This window comes from Ammospiza nelsoni, chromosome W (genome assembly GCF_027579445.1).
Source record: "Ammospiza nelsoni isolate bAmmNel1 chromosome W, bAmmNel1.pri, whole genome shotgun sequence".
Classification (NCBI taxonomy): Eukaryota; Metazoa; Chordata; class Aves; order Passeriformes; family Passerellidae; genus Ammospiza; species Ammospiza nelsoni.
In genome coordinates, this window is record NC_080668.1 from 15,718,720 (window position 1) to 15,736,529 (window position 17,810).

The 17,810-nt window shown below is 53.2% G+C and overlaps 1 protein-coding gene across 1 annotated transcript; it reads left to right on the top strand.

Annotated features, from left to right (window-relative positions):
• Nucleotides 1-1,173: 1,173 nt before the first annotated feature.
• On the top strand, nt 1,174-6,502 carry LOC132086142 (serine/threonine-protein kinase PAK 3-like). The gene is made up of 9 exons (XM_059491608.1): nt 1,174-1,271; nt 1,530-1,647; nt 2,408-2,507; nt 2,789-3,009; nt 3,102-3,218; nt 4,213-4,247; nt 4,465-4,508; nt 6,202-6,255; nt 6,435-6,502. Exons 1-9 carry the CDS (start codon nt 1,174-1,176, stop codon nt 6,500-6,502), a joined length of 855 nt encoding a protein of 284 aa, XP_059347591.1.
• Nucleotides 6,503-17,810: the final 11,308 nt, after the last annotated feature.

A 17,810-nucleotide genomic window follows, 5' to 3' on the forward strand; every position in this document is an offset into this window, starting at 1 on the left:
CCACAAAGGGCCCAGAGCTGCCGGCAGCAGGGCTGCCTTTGGGAGGCTCTGGGCAGAGGTGTCTGTGTGTGCGAGTCAGCGCCCTGTGCTGCTTTTGTCTTTCAGGGAGCATTGTGAGTCTGGGCCAGCCAACGAGCAAATACACGGCATTTGAAGAACTGGGACGAGGGTAAGCGTGGTGTTGGCTCCTTTTACAAAAGTGTGGGCCAGGTCTTTGGCTGGTGCAATATCAAGTGTGAAGTCAGGCAAGCTCCAATCACGGTCAGGCTCTGGCTTGACCTCCTGTTGCCTGCCTGGGCTGCTCGGTGGGAGCAATCCGAAGGCCTCATCAAAGACAAGTTGATGCTGGCATTGTCTTGCTTGCAGCAATGAGGAGCAGGAGCTGGGAAACCCCCTGGCCCTGCAGCTTTCTGGCCTGAAAGAGCACCTTGCCATTCAGGAAATGTCTGATTCTCAAGGAAAGTCTTCTGACTCTAATTGTTCTCCCTTTTTTGACACACACATGCATGCACACCCGCACAAGGAGGAGAGTTCCCCTTAGGTTTGGAAATGACCTGGCTGGGCGTGCGCCTTGGAGATTTCCAGCGGACCTTGGTCTTCATGCTACACCTTAGTGTTCCCTTGGACAGGCTGCCCCGCACGGCAGAGGGCTCACGGGCTGACGTGCTGTTGGCCGGAGAGACACCGCAGCCAGGCATTTCCTAAGGAAGACATGCAGGCAGCCTGGGGAGATCTGCTGCCTAGGCTTGATTTCAGTGCCAAGGGCTAAAGGGCTCTTTCTGCTGCTTTTGTCTTTCCAGGGGCTTTGGAGCTGTTTATAAAGCCCTTGACACCAGCAGTGGACAACAGGTAACGTGCCAACAGCCCCATGCCATGTTGCAGCTCTGGAGCCCTTTCCCCGCTGCTGTGAGCTCTGCCTGGAGGTTTGGGTGGCAGCTCCATGTCTGCAGCAGAGGCTGTTCCTCTGAAGTACAGTCTAGGCTCAGGGGGCAGAATGCATTTGGGATGGCCTTTGGTGCCTCTGCTAAGCTCTGCTGTCTAGTGACAAGGCACTTTGGCCCAGCGTGCTGCCTCATTGCACCAGCACTCGCTCCGTGCTCCTTGTGATCTCGAGCAGGGTGTGTCTTTTCAAGGGAATGGTGGCCAACGTCATTTCAGGTGGCAATCAAGATCATGTCATTTGAGGAGGAGATGTCCGAGGAGCTGGCTGCCAATGAAATCCTGGCCATGAGGGACAACAGGAGTCCCAATATCGTTACCTACTTAGACAGGTTGGCGCATTCTCGTGTCAATGTAGCTTTAGTTAGTGCAAGCCCCAAGAGACGATGCCCTTTGGTCACTGGCAGAGAAGGGAGCTGGTGATGATTTCTCTGCTGGTCTCCAGAGCGTGGGAGGAGGTGGACTGGTGTTCAATAATCTCTTGTGGCACATGTAGCTTGGAGGGCAGTTGCAAAAACCTGGCTCAGGCCCTGGGGTGACTGAGGCTGTACCCATTGCTGTCTCTCCATGCCGAGATTTTCTTCTTTCAGCTACTTGGTGGATGCGGAGCTCTGGCTGGCCATGGAGTTCATGGAGGGTGGCACCTTGTTTGATGTGCTCGGGACAGTGTGCCTGGAGGAAGGACAGATAGGCGCTGTCTGTCGGGAGGTGAGGGATCCCGCTTGTGCTTCCCCGAGCCTGCCCAGGATGCTGCTTGCCAGCTGGAGGTTAAGGAGAGCTGAGATTTCTTGCTCTCACCTTTCTTTTGCTGCTGCTGCTGCTGCTGTCACGACACACAGGAGAAGGAAGAGCATGGGAAGTGAACTGCCTGCTGCTGTCCCGGCACTCCTCAAGCTCTGTTCTTGCACTCTTCCATCCTGTCTGTCCTCCAGCACTGGTGCTCGCTCACTCGCTTGGTTTCACTTGCTTCCTCTTCTCAGCTTTGCCTGGCAATGTTTGCCTGGAGCCTGTCTGTCCTACATTCCTTGCCCATTCCTTGCCACTGGAAGGCAGCATGCAGGTGGCAGAATTTCAAGCTAAGGGCAAAGAGCCGTCCTCAGCTTCAAAGGATAGCATCGCAGCCCGGATGGCGACGGATTCTGGAACAGCTCTAAGGTGCTGCTTCCTCCTCTGCTGCCACTAGGCTTCCCCAAAAATCTTTGCCATGCTGCCTCCCAGCCAAAGGTGACGCACTTCCTACGAAAGGCCGGTGGAACTTTTGGAAGCCCAGATGCCTTTGCTTGGAAATCGAGAACAAACTTCCAAGAGTGTTGAAGCAGCAAGCTCTTCTTGGTGACAGCACCATGATGCTGCGCCCTTGCTCACAATTGCCTGAGAAAGCCATCAATGCCATCGAGCTCTTTCCTTTCTGGTGGGATGAAATCAGATCCTGCACGTTCACTTTCCCTCCCTCCTTTTTCTCTCTCAGTGCCTGCAAGGACTGCATTTCCTTCATTCCTGCCAAGTCATCCACAGAGACATCAAAAGCAACAACATCCTTGTGGGCATGGATGGATCTGTCAAGCTGGGTAGGTATCCCTGCTGGGCTGCAGCATTTCCAGCACACACCGTGCGCTTTCATTTTGGTGAGTCCCACTTGGGCAGAAGCGCCGCTTGGCCAGTGCGTGAAGGGTGAGGGTGTTTTGGAAGTGGCCAATGTCTTATTTGCCTGGCTCCGGGCACACAGAAGGAGAGCTCAGCTGCTTTTTCAGCTCGATTCAGCATGGCCTGGTCAGGCTTGGAGTGGGCAATGGTTTTGGCCGCTTTGTCAATGGTAGCTGGCTTTGACAGGCTTTGTTTCTGTCCTCAGGTGACTTTGGCCTCTGTGCTCAGCTCAGCCCTGAGTGCAGCAAGCGCAGCTCCAGCATCGGCACTCCCAGCTGGATGGCACCGGAGGTGGTGAGAGGAGAAGCCTATGGCCCCAAAGTGGACATCTGGTCCCTGGGGATCATGGGGCTGGAAATGGTGGAAGGGGAAGCTCCTTACAAGGGGGAAGCCCGTCTCAGGGTAAGGTGCAGCTTAGCAAGAGGGGTCTGTGTGGAGAGAGCTGATGTGGCTAGCAAAGGAGCAAGTGCAGTGTCCTCTTGCATCCTTCTGCTGTAGGTTTTTGAACGGATAGAAAGGAACGGGCCCCCAAAACGCAGAACCCCAGGCACCACTCGGCTCTCCTGCACAACTTCCTCCGCTACTGCCTGCAGGCAGACGAGGACAGGCGCTGGTCTGCCCTGGAACTCCTGCAGGTAAGAAAAAGCAAAGGGGCAAAAAGCCCTGTCAGCTGAGGACACCTGCACGAAGGGATGAGGAGGAGTGTGGGCCACGTGGCGCACACAGCTCCCAGGACAGGAAGGCGCAGGGGGACATGCTGCCCTTGGTGCTCTTTGTGTGTCTTCCTGGTAGCCAGGGAATCCTGCTTGAGCCCGTGAGGATGGGATCCTGGAAAGTAAGAGCTCCTTTCTTTGTTCTTTTTCCTCTGGGCAGCATCCCTTTGTGACCTCAGGCCATCCTGCCTCCAGCCTGGCTGCTCTGATCATCTCAGCCAAGCAAGGGCAGGAAGACTGGAGAGGAGACACCTGCACCTGAGAAGGCCCTTATGCCCCGCCAGCCGAGAGGAGGGAAAAGGGGATGTGTCATCTTTAGGCAGAGCTCCAGCCATCCCCCGAGTATTAAGAGGAGCTGTGCTGTAGACAGGAAATGTGATAGTTTTCATATTTGCTCAGTTTAGGTGTCAGGTTAGGTTAGGTTAGGTCAGGTTAGGTTAGGTGTGTGTTAGGTTCAATTTAAAACTCTGTTGTTTTTTCTTTCTCAAAAAGATGAATGTTAAAAAAAATTAGGAAATATAGGGATCAACTTTTAAAGACTATGGAACGTAGATAGCTTAGATAATAGAGGATTGTTTAGCTTAGAATAGAGTGCTGTTAATTTAGGGAAGCTTTTAAGTAGAAATGAAAGAATTGTCATAATAAGAATTAAGCTGTGAGAGGAAAAGCTGGGCTACAGCAGAACTGGAGCCTGCAGGCGCTCCAAGCTGTCAGCCTGAACAGGCCACCTGCAGGACAGAAGGATGAAGATGGAGAAGTAGTGAGGGGATAGTTTGTTTCAGCCCGAGTGCCAATAAAAGTCTAAAATATCCAGAGTGTTGTAAGACTTCCTTCCTCACCAGGCTGTAGCTAAGGGAACAGTCCCTTTCAGAGGCCCAAAGAACACAGTGAGGTAAGCAGCTTTGCTTGCCTGAAGTGTGGAATGCCCATGGGCAGCTTCGAGACTTGCGGGTAATGAACGCCAGGAGATGAGCTCCCATTCAGGACAACACTAGGAGGCAGATGTGCAGTCCTTTCTGGGCCTGTTGTCTCTGAGATGTCAGGGTGATCAGCAGCAATCACCATTTGGTTCCCACCCTCCTCTCACTATGTCACCTGTGGGATGGAATGGCATTCTCATAGCGGCATCTGGCCCTTCCTCCCTGCTTCTCTTTTCCCCCCTTTTCAGCCCAGAGCCCCAGGGCCCATCTGGGCCAGCCTCATCCCCCACGGGTGTGTGCAACCACCAGGGCCTCCTGCAGAGCCCCATTCCCACTCTGCTGCCTCCTTGGCCTTTTCCCACATCTGGGCCAGCCTGCTGTTGCCAGCTGTTGGGCACACACACACACACACACACACACACAGCATCCCACACCTGTCAGGGAGCAATTTGATGCAGGAGCCCCTGCTAACCAGCCCGGCACTTTTCCCACCCAGCTGTGGCTCCATTTGGACTGGAGGTTTGGGTGGCAGCTCCATGTCTGCTGCAGAGGCTGTTGCTCTGAAGTACAATCTAGGCTTAGGGGGCAGAATGCATTTGGGATGGCCTCCAGGCACAGCTGCAGCAAGGAGATTGCAACAAGGCCTGGCTGCAGGAGTCTCCAGCCTGCAGCTGCAGCGGAATCATCTTGTGCTGCCATGGGGGAGAAAAGGGGGTGAGGGGCTCTTTGCAGATGAGGGTCTCCTCCATGTGCTGCTGCTCGCTGGGCTGATACAGCTGCTGGTGCCCTCCCCCACAGCTGTACCAGGAGCCTGTCTGGGAAAATAACACTGCCAGTGCCAGGGCTAGCCACCCATCCCTGCCATGGCCCTGCCCACAGGGCGTCCTGCCCACCAAACTGCTCCAGTCAGGTGATGTCAGACACCATCAAAATACATTCAAACAATGCATTTTCCACGTTCTGTCAAAGTCATGACCATACAGGCCACATGCTGGAGGCAGACTGCTGTTGGCAGAATGGGGGCAGCCCCAGCAGCTGCTCTCCCGAGGCTGCATGGCCATGGCAGCAGAGGCAAGTCTCTCACCGTGCCCTCTGCTGTGGGACCCAGTGCTTGGGACATGTTCCCACTGAACTCAGGCTGCAGCTACAGCAGCACCATGCCTTCACACATTTGATAGCAAAGAGTTGGAATGGCACACAGGACTGTCCCGAGAGCTACAAAAAAAAAAAAAAAAAGGGTGGGGGAGGGGGCAAGTGAGTTAGAATAGCTCATTCTTTTTTAATACAAGCATACCTGGATTTAAGCAGGGACACTGGGCTAATCCTACTGGGGACTGGTTTGTAAGCCTTGTCTCTAGCAATTCCCACCAGTCTGCAAGCATTTTTCAGCAGAAAGGGGTAGATAAGATTTTACAGCACATGCATGAGCAAGTCTGAGCCAGAACTCAAACAACGAGACAAATACTCCTAAATCGGCCACCCATGGGGAAAGGAAGAAGAAAAGCAGATGAAACAAGTGCCATTGTGGCTGAATTGCCTGCATTTATCCCATGGTCAAACCTTTCTGTACAAAAGCACCTCAATTCAAACACAGCTTAAGATCAAGGAATTCAAGTATTTTGAGAGCATTTAAAGCCTGATTCCTATTACTTTCAAGGAAAGGTAGATGCTCAATTCCTTAAAAACACAAATGTGGGTCTATTTGGGACTGCATCCTTCAAAAGCAGGAATGGAGGTTTAGAATTGCAGAACTGTTTCCATTGGAAAAGACCTTTAAGATCATAGAGTCCTCCCAATAACCTGAGACCACTAACACTGCCAAGGCCACCACCAAAGCATATCCCAGGAAATGTCGTGGGATGGGACATCCTTCTTGTCTCCTTTGTCTCCCAGGAGCCCCTTGGAAAGAGAAATGCCCACACAGGCTTTATCTGACTCCTTCCCAGCCAGCCTTCCCTCACTCCTGGGTCTCATTTGCTCCACAGGCTTCACCAGCTCGCTCAGCTCAGAGGAGGTGTCAGAGGAGAAAACGCTGCCTGGTGTGGGGCTGTCTGATCCCTGTCTCATCTTGATTCCATCTGCCCCGCTCCCTCCCCCATCAAAGAGACCGAAGGATCCCCCCAACACCACGATTCTGCACCAGATCCCGAGCATGTTCCCTCCTGCGCTCCTTGGTGGCCCCGGGAAGGCTCCAGAGCCCTCCCTGTGTGCGGGACAGCTGCTGCAGCACCGCTGCGCCTGCGTGCGAGCAGCGCCAAGGAGCAGCTGCGCCAGTTCAGAGTCTGAAACGGAATCCTCAGTGCACACAAATGACAACTGGCATTTCAGGGCTGGCAGGAGAAGCTAAATCCATCTGCTAAATCCATCAGCCCTTTCTAGCCATGGCCACGCTGATACAATTGGAAGAATTGCCCCTGCCCAGGAAGCTCCCAGGTGCAAGAGAGGAGCAAAAGCCAGGTGTTTCTGAGGTGCTAGCTTCCAGTGCCTCAGGTTTTCCTTCCAAGTTCTAAGGAGTTTGGACTATTTTTACCATTTCAACACTTTCTGTGCATGCCTGTGAGCAAGTAAGCCCCGCAAACCCTCTCCCTCAAAGCCTTGAGGTACTGCCAAAGCAGAACTTATTCATGCTCTTTTCTCCTGGTGATTTTATAATCCCGTGCAGACACTGATAGCAAACCCGTGCTGTAGAGAAAAGATTGGAATCCTGGGGCACTTTCTGGGTGGGTGTTTGAATGTGCTTTTCCAGGCCTCGGGCTGAGCAGGCTGAGGCCGAGGCCTGGGCCCCTCCAGCTGGCGCCGGGAGCCCCCGGGGCAGTGGCGAGGGGCGGCCCTGAGGCCGGCACAGGGGGCGTTTCCCCCGAGCGGGCGGGCGGGTGAGCGGCGGGGAAAGGCGCCCTGGGCACAAGGGCGGGCACAAGGGCCCCGGCTCTCTGCAGTGCGGACGGCCCAGCGCCAATCGCTGCTCCCGCAGCCGCTGCAGGGCCATGTCTCCTCCCCGCCGCTGACCCTGCACCTGCCGCGCTGTCGCCGGCTCTGCCGGGCTCCCCGGCACGGACGGCAAGGACGTGGACACGCTGCAGCAGGGGCCCAGCAGGGACACCCAGATGGTACCAGGGCTGCAGCTCCTCTCCTGCAAGGAAAGGCTGACACAGCTCGGCTTCTGCAGCCTGGCAAAGAGACCAAGCCTTGATCCAACTGTGGCCTTCCAGTACCTGAGGCAACCTACAAGAAAGCTGGACAGGGACTTTGTAGGAGGGCAGGCAAGGACAGGACAAGGGAGCACGGATCCAAATGGAGAGAGAGTCGGTTTAGGTAAGGGATTCAGAAAAAAGACTCCTGGAACAGGTTGCCCAGAGAAGGTGTGCATGTCCTGTCCCTGACAGTGTTCAAGGCCTGGCTGCATGGAGCTCTAGACAAGTTGGTCTAGTGCAAGGGGTCCCCAGCCACTGCAGGTGGGTTGCAGCCATGGGATTTTTCAGATCCCTTCCAAGCCAAACCATGCCACAACTCCATGATTCTGGAATTCTTCCCCTCCTCATCCTCTGCCAGAAAATAAAACTTGGCCCCAAGTTCCGCACTGCAGACCATGTCTTTTGGCAGCCTGCAACTGTGTCAACAGAGGATGAAAAGTGATGACATTACTGACACGATGTCCCTTTTCTACTTGAAAATTAAATGCTCTGCTCCTGTCCACTCTGGCAAAATTGTCACAAGAGGCAATTCTTCCCCATGAAATGCTTCGTCTCATGCAAAGAAGAAGCCTCAAGCCAACACTCTTCTTTATTACTACATTGTTTTCTTTGGTTACTTCTCTAATAGGAATGACTTTGGGGTGTGATTTGTTTGTTTCTCTCTTTCGTTCCTTGGGGCGCATGGCGGCTCCTCTGTTGGGTTCGCGGGGGCAACGGAGGAATGGCCGCGAGCTCCGGTGGCTCTGCAGCAGCAGCAGCAGCAGCAGCAGCAGCAGCGCTTCTTTCGATCAGTTTTCCGCTCGACTTTTCCCTTGCTCCCCATCCCCTTCTCACTCTCACATTCACTCAACTCCAGTCGCGTCCTGTCCCGTGCTGTGTCGTCCGTGTTCCACCTCTCCCAGCCGTTTCTGAGCATTCTTGGCTGCAGGAGCCCTGCCTGGCCCAGGAGACAGCAGAGATGCATCCCTGTGCACAGTAGGATCCAGGAGCCCAGCAAGTAGCAGCAGAACGCGTCTTGTGGCGCTGGAGGAGAGAGCGCAGCCGAGGAGATGCTTCCGCTGGTCCCCGCGAGCTGTGGAGGGAGCGGCTTCGTGCTGCCCATCCCATTGGAGAAGTGGTGGCAGTGCGGTGAAGGTGCCACGGACTGGGACAGGGGAAACCTCCCCCTGCAGCTCAATGGCATCGTGATGTCCCCGCAAGCCGAGGCACAGCTGGTGTGTTCTTCTGGAGCACGACGTGGAGCTGGGAACACCATCCTGGAGCTGGCCGCTGGCAGGGCAGAGCCCATTGGCTTTGGCTGCGGCCCCTGCCTGGAGGACACGCTCTGCGCCCCGATGGAATCAAGATGAGTCCCCAGCTGGTGCAGGGGCAGGGGGATGCTGGTGTTCCCAGGCACAGCAGGGCTCGGCCTGGCCACGCGCCGGAGGTTCCCCGCTCGGCGGCGCTGGGGAATATTAATTTTTCTGCCGGCCGCCGAGCTGCTTTTTGGCGAGACAGGGGATGGATGTTGTGGAAGGGGAACCGGCTCCTGGCCTTGCTGACAGCTTCTGCCCGCCAGCCTGGCACGGGCTGAGGCGGGGGCAGCCAGACTGACAAAAGCATCCATCCATGTGGATGGGGGGCGGCAGAGGGGGATGGGTTCCGAAGCCGTGCCCCATCTGGTCTGCTCTGCAGGCCCTTGAGGAAGGGGTGCGTTTAGAGGCGGGAAAGGTGGGGATTTCCTCCCCCCCCCCGTGGACAGGTTTAATTCTCGCATGGAGTGGTCAGACCCTCCTCAGGCCCGTGAAACGGTGACAGCTTTGTGCTTTTTCTTGTTTCCAGGTCTCGTTTAGAATTGACTTTCCTGAAATTGTTCTTTGTTTTTCCCAGGAGGATTACACCTGGTGCCCGGATTGGACGGGGAAGCGCCTGCAGCGTCTGGGGAGCACGTCCAGTGCCAGCGCTGCCCCAGGGGCCACGGTCTGCGGGGACAGCCCCTTCCAGAAGGACGAGGACCTGGTGCGGGATGGGCTCCTCTCCTGGCAGCAGCTCTGCAGAGGTGGGCACCCGGCTCCACAGCTGGGCTGGCAGAAGGGCTCCGGGCAGGCGGCAGCAGGCACACGGGCATCCTGCTCCTGCAGCTGCTGAGGAGGTTGCTGTGCCCTGATTAAGCAGAGGAGTGGAATGTGGCTGCCCCGCTGTCCTTCTCTAAAAACAGAGAATGGGTCGGGAGGTTTGGGCTCTGAGCACAGCCAGCAGCCCGGCCCGGGCACAGCCATGGCGGGACAAGGGGACAGGAGCCTGCTGCGACTGACCGTGGCTCTCTGGTTTCTCTCCGCAGGCTGCCAGCACCTCATGCCATGGGAACGGCCCCGCTCGGCCTGCCAGGCTGGGAGGGCTGGAGGGCGGCCAGTGTTCATTTGCTGTCAAAAATAAATTGGGGTTTTTTTGTCATCGTCATCCTCGGTGCATTTCTTTCATCCTTTTCCAAGCTTTTGGCCTCCTGTGATAAATGGATGTGATTAGTTCTAACAAAATTGTAATTATTTCAATATTTTTGGAAAATAATTGGAAAGGTATATGTGATTAATGTTATGAAACAAATGGGTTTCTTTGTAGATGATACATGTGGGAAACAGGATACAGGAGATTGGAATTGGCCTTGATGAACAAAATTTAGGAAGACTCCCAAGTCACAATTGGCATCAAGACAAAGTTAACTCCCAGGACAGGATCGGCCGTGACATGAATAACGCTGGGACGATTCCAGACAGGAAGTCTAAAATAGTGCTCTTATCTATAAAATAATGAGGCTTAATTGGAGCTTAGTGCTTACTTACATAACACAGGACTTGGGGCACAGGCACAACCTGCCAGTATTGGAAAAAGTCTCCCAATATTACCAGTTGGATTGTGCCTGGGCCAGTCTGACCCTCGCTGCTGGGCCAAAGGCAGCAACTGCGGTGTATCACCCCAGAGATACCTTGGCTTGCTGGTGGTTGCAGCTGGGCACTGAACAAGTCCAGGCTTGTTGGAACCCCATTTACCTCAGGAGGAATAGCTTCAGGCGATGGTGAAGAGAAAAAGGAGAGGATTCTGCTGGAGGGTTTAATGTCCAGAGGTTTATTCCATGGTTACAGAGGTCTGAACGTGAGCAACTGCTCCAACAGAATCACGGCCGCATGGTCTGATCACCTTTTTAAGCTCAGGGACAGGGGGAGGGGAGGTACAGGTGAGCCACCAACCAGGTGAGAGGGGCAGGGTCTCAGGGGAAGATGACACCCAGAAAGGCCAATGACCTCTGGGCATAGGGGCATCCTTTGAACTTGACCAACCACACGACGCCTTGCTGGAATGTTAAGCTTGATTGACAGGACTCACTCAGCATGGGGGCAAGGGGGAAGGGAGAGGCATAGGCACACCTGGGGAAATGACCTGGAAGGCCAAAATGGGACATTACAGCACACCACAACATGCCAGGTTATTCAGAGGACAGCGAGGAAGACTGTCGGCCTTCCTCCAAGAAGAGCACCAGAGAGCCAGAAGCCCCCTTAGCCCCATGCACTGTGTGTGTGGTGATGCAGATTTCAGGAATCGGAAATAGGAGGAGATTGACAGGAAAATATTGATGAATATGTATTAGCACACAGTATATCAGCTGTGTCTGGATCCTTTTGCCTTTTGCACCTGAGGGAAGCCCTCCCCGTACCCCGATCGATCGGTTTTGCTTATGCTACATCTGAACCACTGCCAAATTTCTTTTTGTAACTACTGGATCCTATTTGATTGTATTATTTTATCTCAGTAAAACTGCTACTAAATTGTAAGTGTGTGGTTTATTAAATTAGACATATGGGACCTCATATATAACATCAGGAATATGACTTAATCGTTTACACAACCAAAATGAATATTATTCAGCTAAATTACAAGGAATAGAAAAGCATTCCAGACTTAATCACAAAGGATAAAGTAACAGAAATGATTATACTTGATTAAATTATTGCATTTTTACTTAATGAGTTAATAGCTCAATCTCCTCTGGCTTTTGATCTCCTCCCCAGAAGAGTGCAGTTCTTTGATCTCCTCTTCACGAGGGGCACAGTCCTTAGGGTTTGGTCTTGGCTTTGGCATGGGATGCTGTTTTTTGGATGATGATGACTGCCAAAAACCCCCCTGAAATCCCCCCTAAAACCCCCAAATCCCCTCAAGACCCCCCAAATTTCTCCCAACTCCCTGGGGACAGATTTTGGGTGGACTTGAGGTAAATTCGGAAGAAATTTTGGGTGATTTTTGAGCCTTGTGGATGCCCAAGTAGACGAAGGATTCAAACCCAGCCAAAATCCCCACAGATGCCCTCAAATCCCCCCTCAAATTTCCCCCAGAGCCCCTCAGGATGGGTTCTGAGGTAATTTTGGGTGGATTTAGGATAATTTTGGATCCTTTTGTGAAGCGCGAGGGCCCCGGGTGCAGGGCTTGGAAGGGGCTGAGCAGCGGGGCAGGAAGGGGGGCAGGGAGGGAGGTGTGAAACCCCCCGAGGATCCCCCAATGGGGACACCCCTGAAAAGTTCTGTGCCAGGACTGAGAAATGAACGGGACTTTTGGATTTTTTGGTCTTTAGTTGTTGTTTATTTTTCTCTTACCAACAGTTCTACACCAGACTTAGCGTACAAAGAGAAGGCACCAAAAGTCACAAGACACACAGGTTCAAGGTCTTTTAAAATGACTTTGTCCAATTAACTCTTAGAATGCATTTTATTTCTACCTTTCTACCAGTAACTAATTCTTTGTCTGCCACTCAGCATCTGCATTGCAGCTCTTTCCAACCAATCACTCTGTGCTCCCAACACAGCAGAAAATGGAGTAGATGAAGAGCAAGGACATCAGACAATGCCCAAAATCCTCCATCCTGTCTTCTATCCACCCTCATACTAAAATCGCAAAGCTCTCAGTTTTTCGCCCTGTGAAAAACTATTCACACTGGTCTATTTCACACACTAGTAGATTCCAGTTCATCCCAAAGCCTTGGAAGCTTTCTCCATGGACAAAGGTCAAAAGCAGTGTTCTCCTGGGGATCAGGACTTCTCAGGACAGGCAGGGAGACACTCCCTGTGCCCTGGGGTCCAACAGCAGGGGGGAAGGGGAGGTTGGGGACAGGAAAAGAAGGACTTAGGCAGGAAAAAGGGGAACCTTAAACAGCGTGGCGAGCGCCATTTCTAGAGGGAGGACCCGGGACAGCGCGGCCGTCACCTTCCCGGGCAGGTGTGGATGCACAATCCAGGTAAGATTTCCCATGGATCGGCCTGGGAAACATCAGGGAGCTGGAGATGAAGAATTCTGAACAATCTCGCAGGTGGTGTTTGTGACAATTGTTTTCCTCATGGATTGTTTACCCCAAGGCGTGTTTTCTTAATTAGCCAATCATGTGAAATGTAAAATATCCAATCAGGTCCACCTGTATCGGGACCGAGTATAAAAAAATGGGTTTCCTAATGAAGATGATTATTGGCCTTCTGAAGATGCATGGAGTGTGTCACTCATTTATCCGTGTCATTTCTGACTAAACGGTGACGGGCAGGGAAGGGGGGACATGGAAAGACGGGGGGGAAGGAGGACACAGGACGGAGAGGGGACGGCACTTAACCCTGTTTTGGCAGTTTCTAAGGGATGAAGACAAAATCAGAAGAAAATTAAGGCCAAACCAAAAGGAGAAGCAGCCAGGTGTGTTCCCAACATGGATCACAGGGAACGAGTGAGTGACCAGGGCTGTGTCCAAAGTGCCTCCTCCAGTGGGGGATGGAGCTGGAGCAGCGCACGAAGCTCTTCCTGCACTCGGGGCACTCGCAGGGCTTCCCTTAGTGGTGCCTCCGTTGGTGTTGGGTCAAGTTAGAGCTGCTGGAGAAGCTCTTCCCACACTGGGGACACTCGTAGGGCCTCTCCCCAGTGTGGATGCACCGGTGTCTGATGAGCGTGGAGTTTTGCTTGAATCCCTTCCCGCAGTCGGGGCAGCGGAAGGGCCTCTCCTCGGTGTGAATCCGATAGTGCTGGAGGACACTGGAGCTGGTCGGAAACCTCTTCCTGCATTTATCACACTCGTAGAGCCTCTCCCCAGTGTGGATCCTCTGGTGTCTGATCAGGTTGCTGTTCCTCCTGAAGCTTTTCCCACACTCCCCACACGTGTGGGGCTTCTCCCCATCATGGAGCTGCTCATGGAGCACCAGCTCCGAGCTCTGGCTCCATCTCCGGCCTCCTTCCCCGCCCAGGCTGGCTCTTTCCCCCTCAGATCCCTGCAAGCTGCGTTTGCAGCCCCTCCTCGTGCGGCATCTCCGCGCCTTTTCCTCCCCGTTGGCTTCCTGCGCCGTGGAGCCGCTCAAAACAGCCTCTTCCACCAGGTTCTGCCGCGGGCATTTGTCCTCCCTACTCTCCATGCTCAGCTCCTGCTCTGGGGGAGGAAGCACAAGGACAGGATGCGATTTGCCTCCGTGCCACAGGCAAGGGCAAGGAGATTCCCCCCAGGGCTGTGCTGCAGCCGGGGCCATGCTGGGCTGGGAGATGGAGCAGCACAGAGGGGGAAGGGGCACTGACTTCCTCCTCACCTGCCTCAGTGTCCCAGGGCATCTTCCTCTTCCTCAAAGCCTCCCAGGGGTTGGCAATGGGAAATCCTGGTTAGGGGAAAACAAGGGATGAGCACGTTGAGTTTGAAGGTCCCTCTGCCAGAGTCCATCTCTACAAGTCACCGGTTATCTGGGCTCGATAAGTTCCTCCCAAACACCAAGATACAGCCCTGGAAAAGCCTCCCAGGAGTTCCCCATCCCTGATGACTCCCCTCTGGTGTTCAGGGTTCCCCCCTGTCCCAGCTGCTGGGGTCACGCTTGGATTGAGGGTCCCGCTTGTGCTCGGTGCCCGCCCTGCCCAGGCTGCTGGCAGTCCCAGCAATGCCAAAAGCTCCCCCCTCTTCGCTCTCCCATTTCGGGATGCCGGGGCTGTTTGGGCTCCCGGGCTCCCTTCTCCCCTCATTCTCTGCTCTGGGCTGCAGCGGCTCCAAGGAGTCCCCCCTGCCCCTCTCCAGGCTCCTGAGACTCCCGCCAATGGCGGTGCTCTCCCCTCTCTGGGCTCCCCACTTTGGGCTCCTGGGGCACACAGGGCTCTGCTCCTCCAGGCTGCCTCTGCCGGCAGCCGCCACTGGCACCCCCCGATGTCCCCCGGAGGGGCCTTTTCCGCTCAGCCTTGGACTGCTTCATTCTCCAGACATCCCCCCAAAAACCCAACTGGGAGATACTGGGAGGGACTGGGAACATGCTGGAGAGAGCTGGGATACACTGGGAGATACTGGGAGGGACTGGGAACATGCTGCAGGGAACTGGGATACACTGGGAGATACTGGGAGGGACTGGGAACATGCTGGAGGTGATTGGAAGCAACTCGGCTTATACTGGGATCAACTGGGACCATACTGGGAGTGTCTGTAACCACAGGGGAGTGATGGAAGCACACTGGGAACAGCTGGGCCCATGCTGGGAGCAACTGGGATCACTCTGGGGGCACTGGCATCAGAATGGGAGTGACTGGGAGCAATTTGGATTAGACTGCAAGTGACTGGGATCATACTGGGAGTGGCTACACTCATACTGGGATTATACTGGGAGTGAATGGAACTGACTGGGGGTTACTGGGAGCTACTGGGCCCATGCTGGCAGGAAAATGTGACACACTGGGAGCAACTGGGATCGGCTGGAAGGTACTGGAACTGTGCTGAGAGGAGTGAGACCACAACTGGGGCAACTGGGATCATACTGGGAGCAACTGGGGCCACCCTTTGAGCAACAGAGAGAAACTGGGATTATGATAGAGGAAACTGGGAGTAACTGGGAAAGACTGGGATCATTCTGAGGTAACTTATGGGAGTGTCTCTAACCATACTGGGGGGACTGGAACCACACTGGGAACAGCTGGGAACATGCTGGGAGCAACTGGGACGATGCTGGGGGAAACTGAATCTACCCTGGAGGCAACTGGGCATGACTGGGACCCTGCTGGGAGGGACTGGGACTGTTCTTGGGGCAACTGGGATCATAATGGGAGGAACTGGGAACATGTGGAATTATGCTGGGAGCAACTGGGATCACACTGGGATCCCAGTGACAGCAGCTGAGTCCATACTGGGTTACACTGGGATCTTACTGAAAGCAACTGGAATCATACTGGGATTGACTGGGAGTGGCTGGTTTTGTGGATTTTGGGGGGTTTGGATTTTGGGGGACTTTCTTGGCATTTTGAGGCGGAGATTTTCTGGGGGTATTTGGGGGTTTATTGAAATTTTTTGTGGCTTTTTTTGAATTTTGGGGGTTTTACTGGGATTTTGTTGGGATTTTTTGGGATTCTCAGAAATTCTGGGGGTTGTATTGGGATTTTTAAGAGATTTTGGGGCATTTCATTGGAATTGTGGTGGCATTTAGTGGGATTCATTGGCGATTTGGGGGTTTTTTGGGATTTTTGGTGGGATTTGTGGGGATTTGTAGGGTTTTTTGAGTGTTGCCAGGATTTCTTTGGATCTTGGGGGAGATTTTGTGGGACTTTTTATGGTTTTGGGGACATTTTTGGGGGATTTGCTGAGTTTAATCAGGATTTTTGGGGTGATTGGGATTTCAAAGGATTTTGTGGGCTTTTATTGGGATTCTAGGGTGTTCTAATGAGATTTTGAGAGATTTAATTGGGATTTAGTGGGGTTTATTGGGACTTCTGGGGCTTTTAAGGAGATTTAGGTGCCTGTCAGCCTATCTGACATGAAGGAAATGCCCCAAAGCCCCTCTAAAATTCCACTAAAAGCCCACAAAATCCCCCAAAATTACAAAAAAACCCTCAAAACCCTCAGAGAATCTCCCAAAATCCCAGTGGAACTCACCAAAATTTTAAAAAACTCCCCAAAATTGCAACAAATCCTCCCCCAAGAAACCCCTCTCAACCTTTCTCCTGAACTCACAATAAAATCCACCAAAGCCCAAAAAAGCCACCCCAAAATCCCCAAAAACCCTCTCAAAACCCCAAAATCCCCACAAATCCCCCCAGAACCCCCCAGAATCAGTGGAGCTGTCCTGGATCGGGGGCCCCAGCTGGTGAAACAGGAGCCACTTCAGGGGCCCTCGGAGCTTTTTGGGGAGGGGGCACCATGGGAGACCCCCAAAAACGGGGGGGGGGAACCCCTGCTGTGCCCCCTCCCCCAGACCCTGGTTCAGGGTGGGCCTGGGACCCCCCGAGACCCCCAAACTTTATTTATATTTATTGGTAATGTTAAAGTAATAGTTATTGGTTTTTTGGCTTGAATAATTATGGGAGTATTCTAAGTAAGAGTTGAAATTGCTATATTTCATTTTCATTATAATTATTTCATTTTAATAATTATTTATTTATTTATAATTTCATTCTAATTTTTAAGATGAGAGGAAGGAAGTTCAAGGGCAGGAACATTTTTTCCTGGCTGGGGACTGGAATTCCAGACCCTGGGAGTGTGTGCAGGCCCACACAGACTGGGATTGTCCTGGGGTGACGTTATGATGCTTGCATCCCCATTCATCTGTTCTGTGCCTTTAAGACCGGCTCTGAAGAGTGGAAGTTTTGTTTGGGTTTCTCTTATCAGGGACACAGAGACAGGCAGTACATAGGGCTGTTTTGGCTTCTTGCTTTCAGCTTGCTGCTTTGCTTGCTCCCTTTTCTGCTCTCGCTTCTGCTCTGCTTTGGCCTCTGCTTATTAGCTAGTTTAGCTAAACAGTCCAAATTCCTTCCCGGACTGTTTTTCCTCTCCTGTTTCTGTGACCATCTCGAACCTGCTCCGGACTGGGACTGGGAACATCGAGGGTTTGCACTGTTTTGGCCTGCAGCAGCTGCCCCAGCACCGGAGGGACTGAGAACAGAGCAACCACCCCCGAAAGAGATTTTCTGATTTTGTCATCTTTCTCAGAGCGATGTCATTGGGTATTGCTCATTTTGTGCGCTGGGAGTGCTGTGTCTGTCAAATAAACAGGTTCTTTCCACTTCTCTCTGAGGAATTCATACCGAACCAGTTGGGGGAGGGGCCATGTGGGTTTTGCTTTCTGGAGGGGCCCTCCTTTGCAGATTATTTAACAAATTTGCCCTAAACCAGTACAGGGATCAAATATGGGCTGGGACCATTCATCTCAAACTCCCCACAAAAGGGGCTGGGACCCCAGCACTCCACAAATTCCCTCAAAGTTCCCCCAAAATTCACCCCAAGAAGGGCTGGGACCCCAAAATTTCACCCTAAATGCGGCTGGGACCCCAAAATTCCCCCCAAATTCCCCAAAATTCCCAAAAATACCCCTAAAATCCCCCCCAAATCCCCTCAAGTTCACCTGAAATTCCCCGAATTTCCGACAACAACATGAAGCAGGGGGCACAAGCAGCCTCAG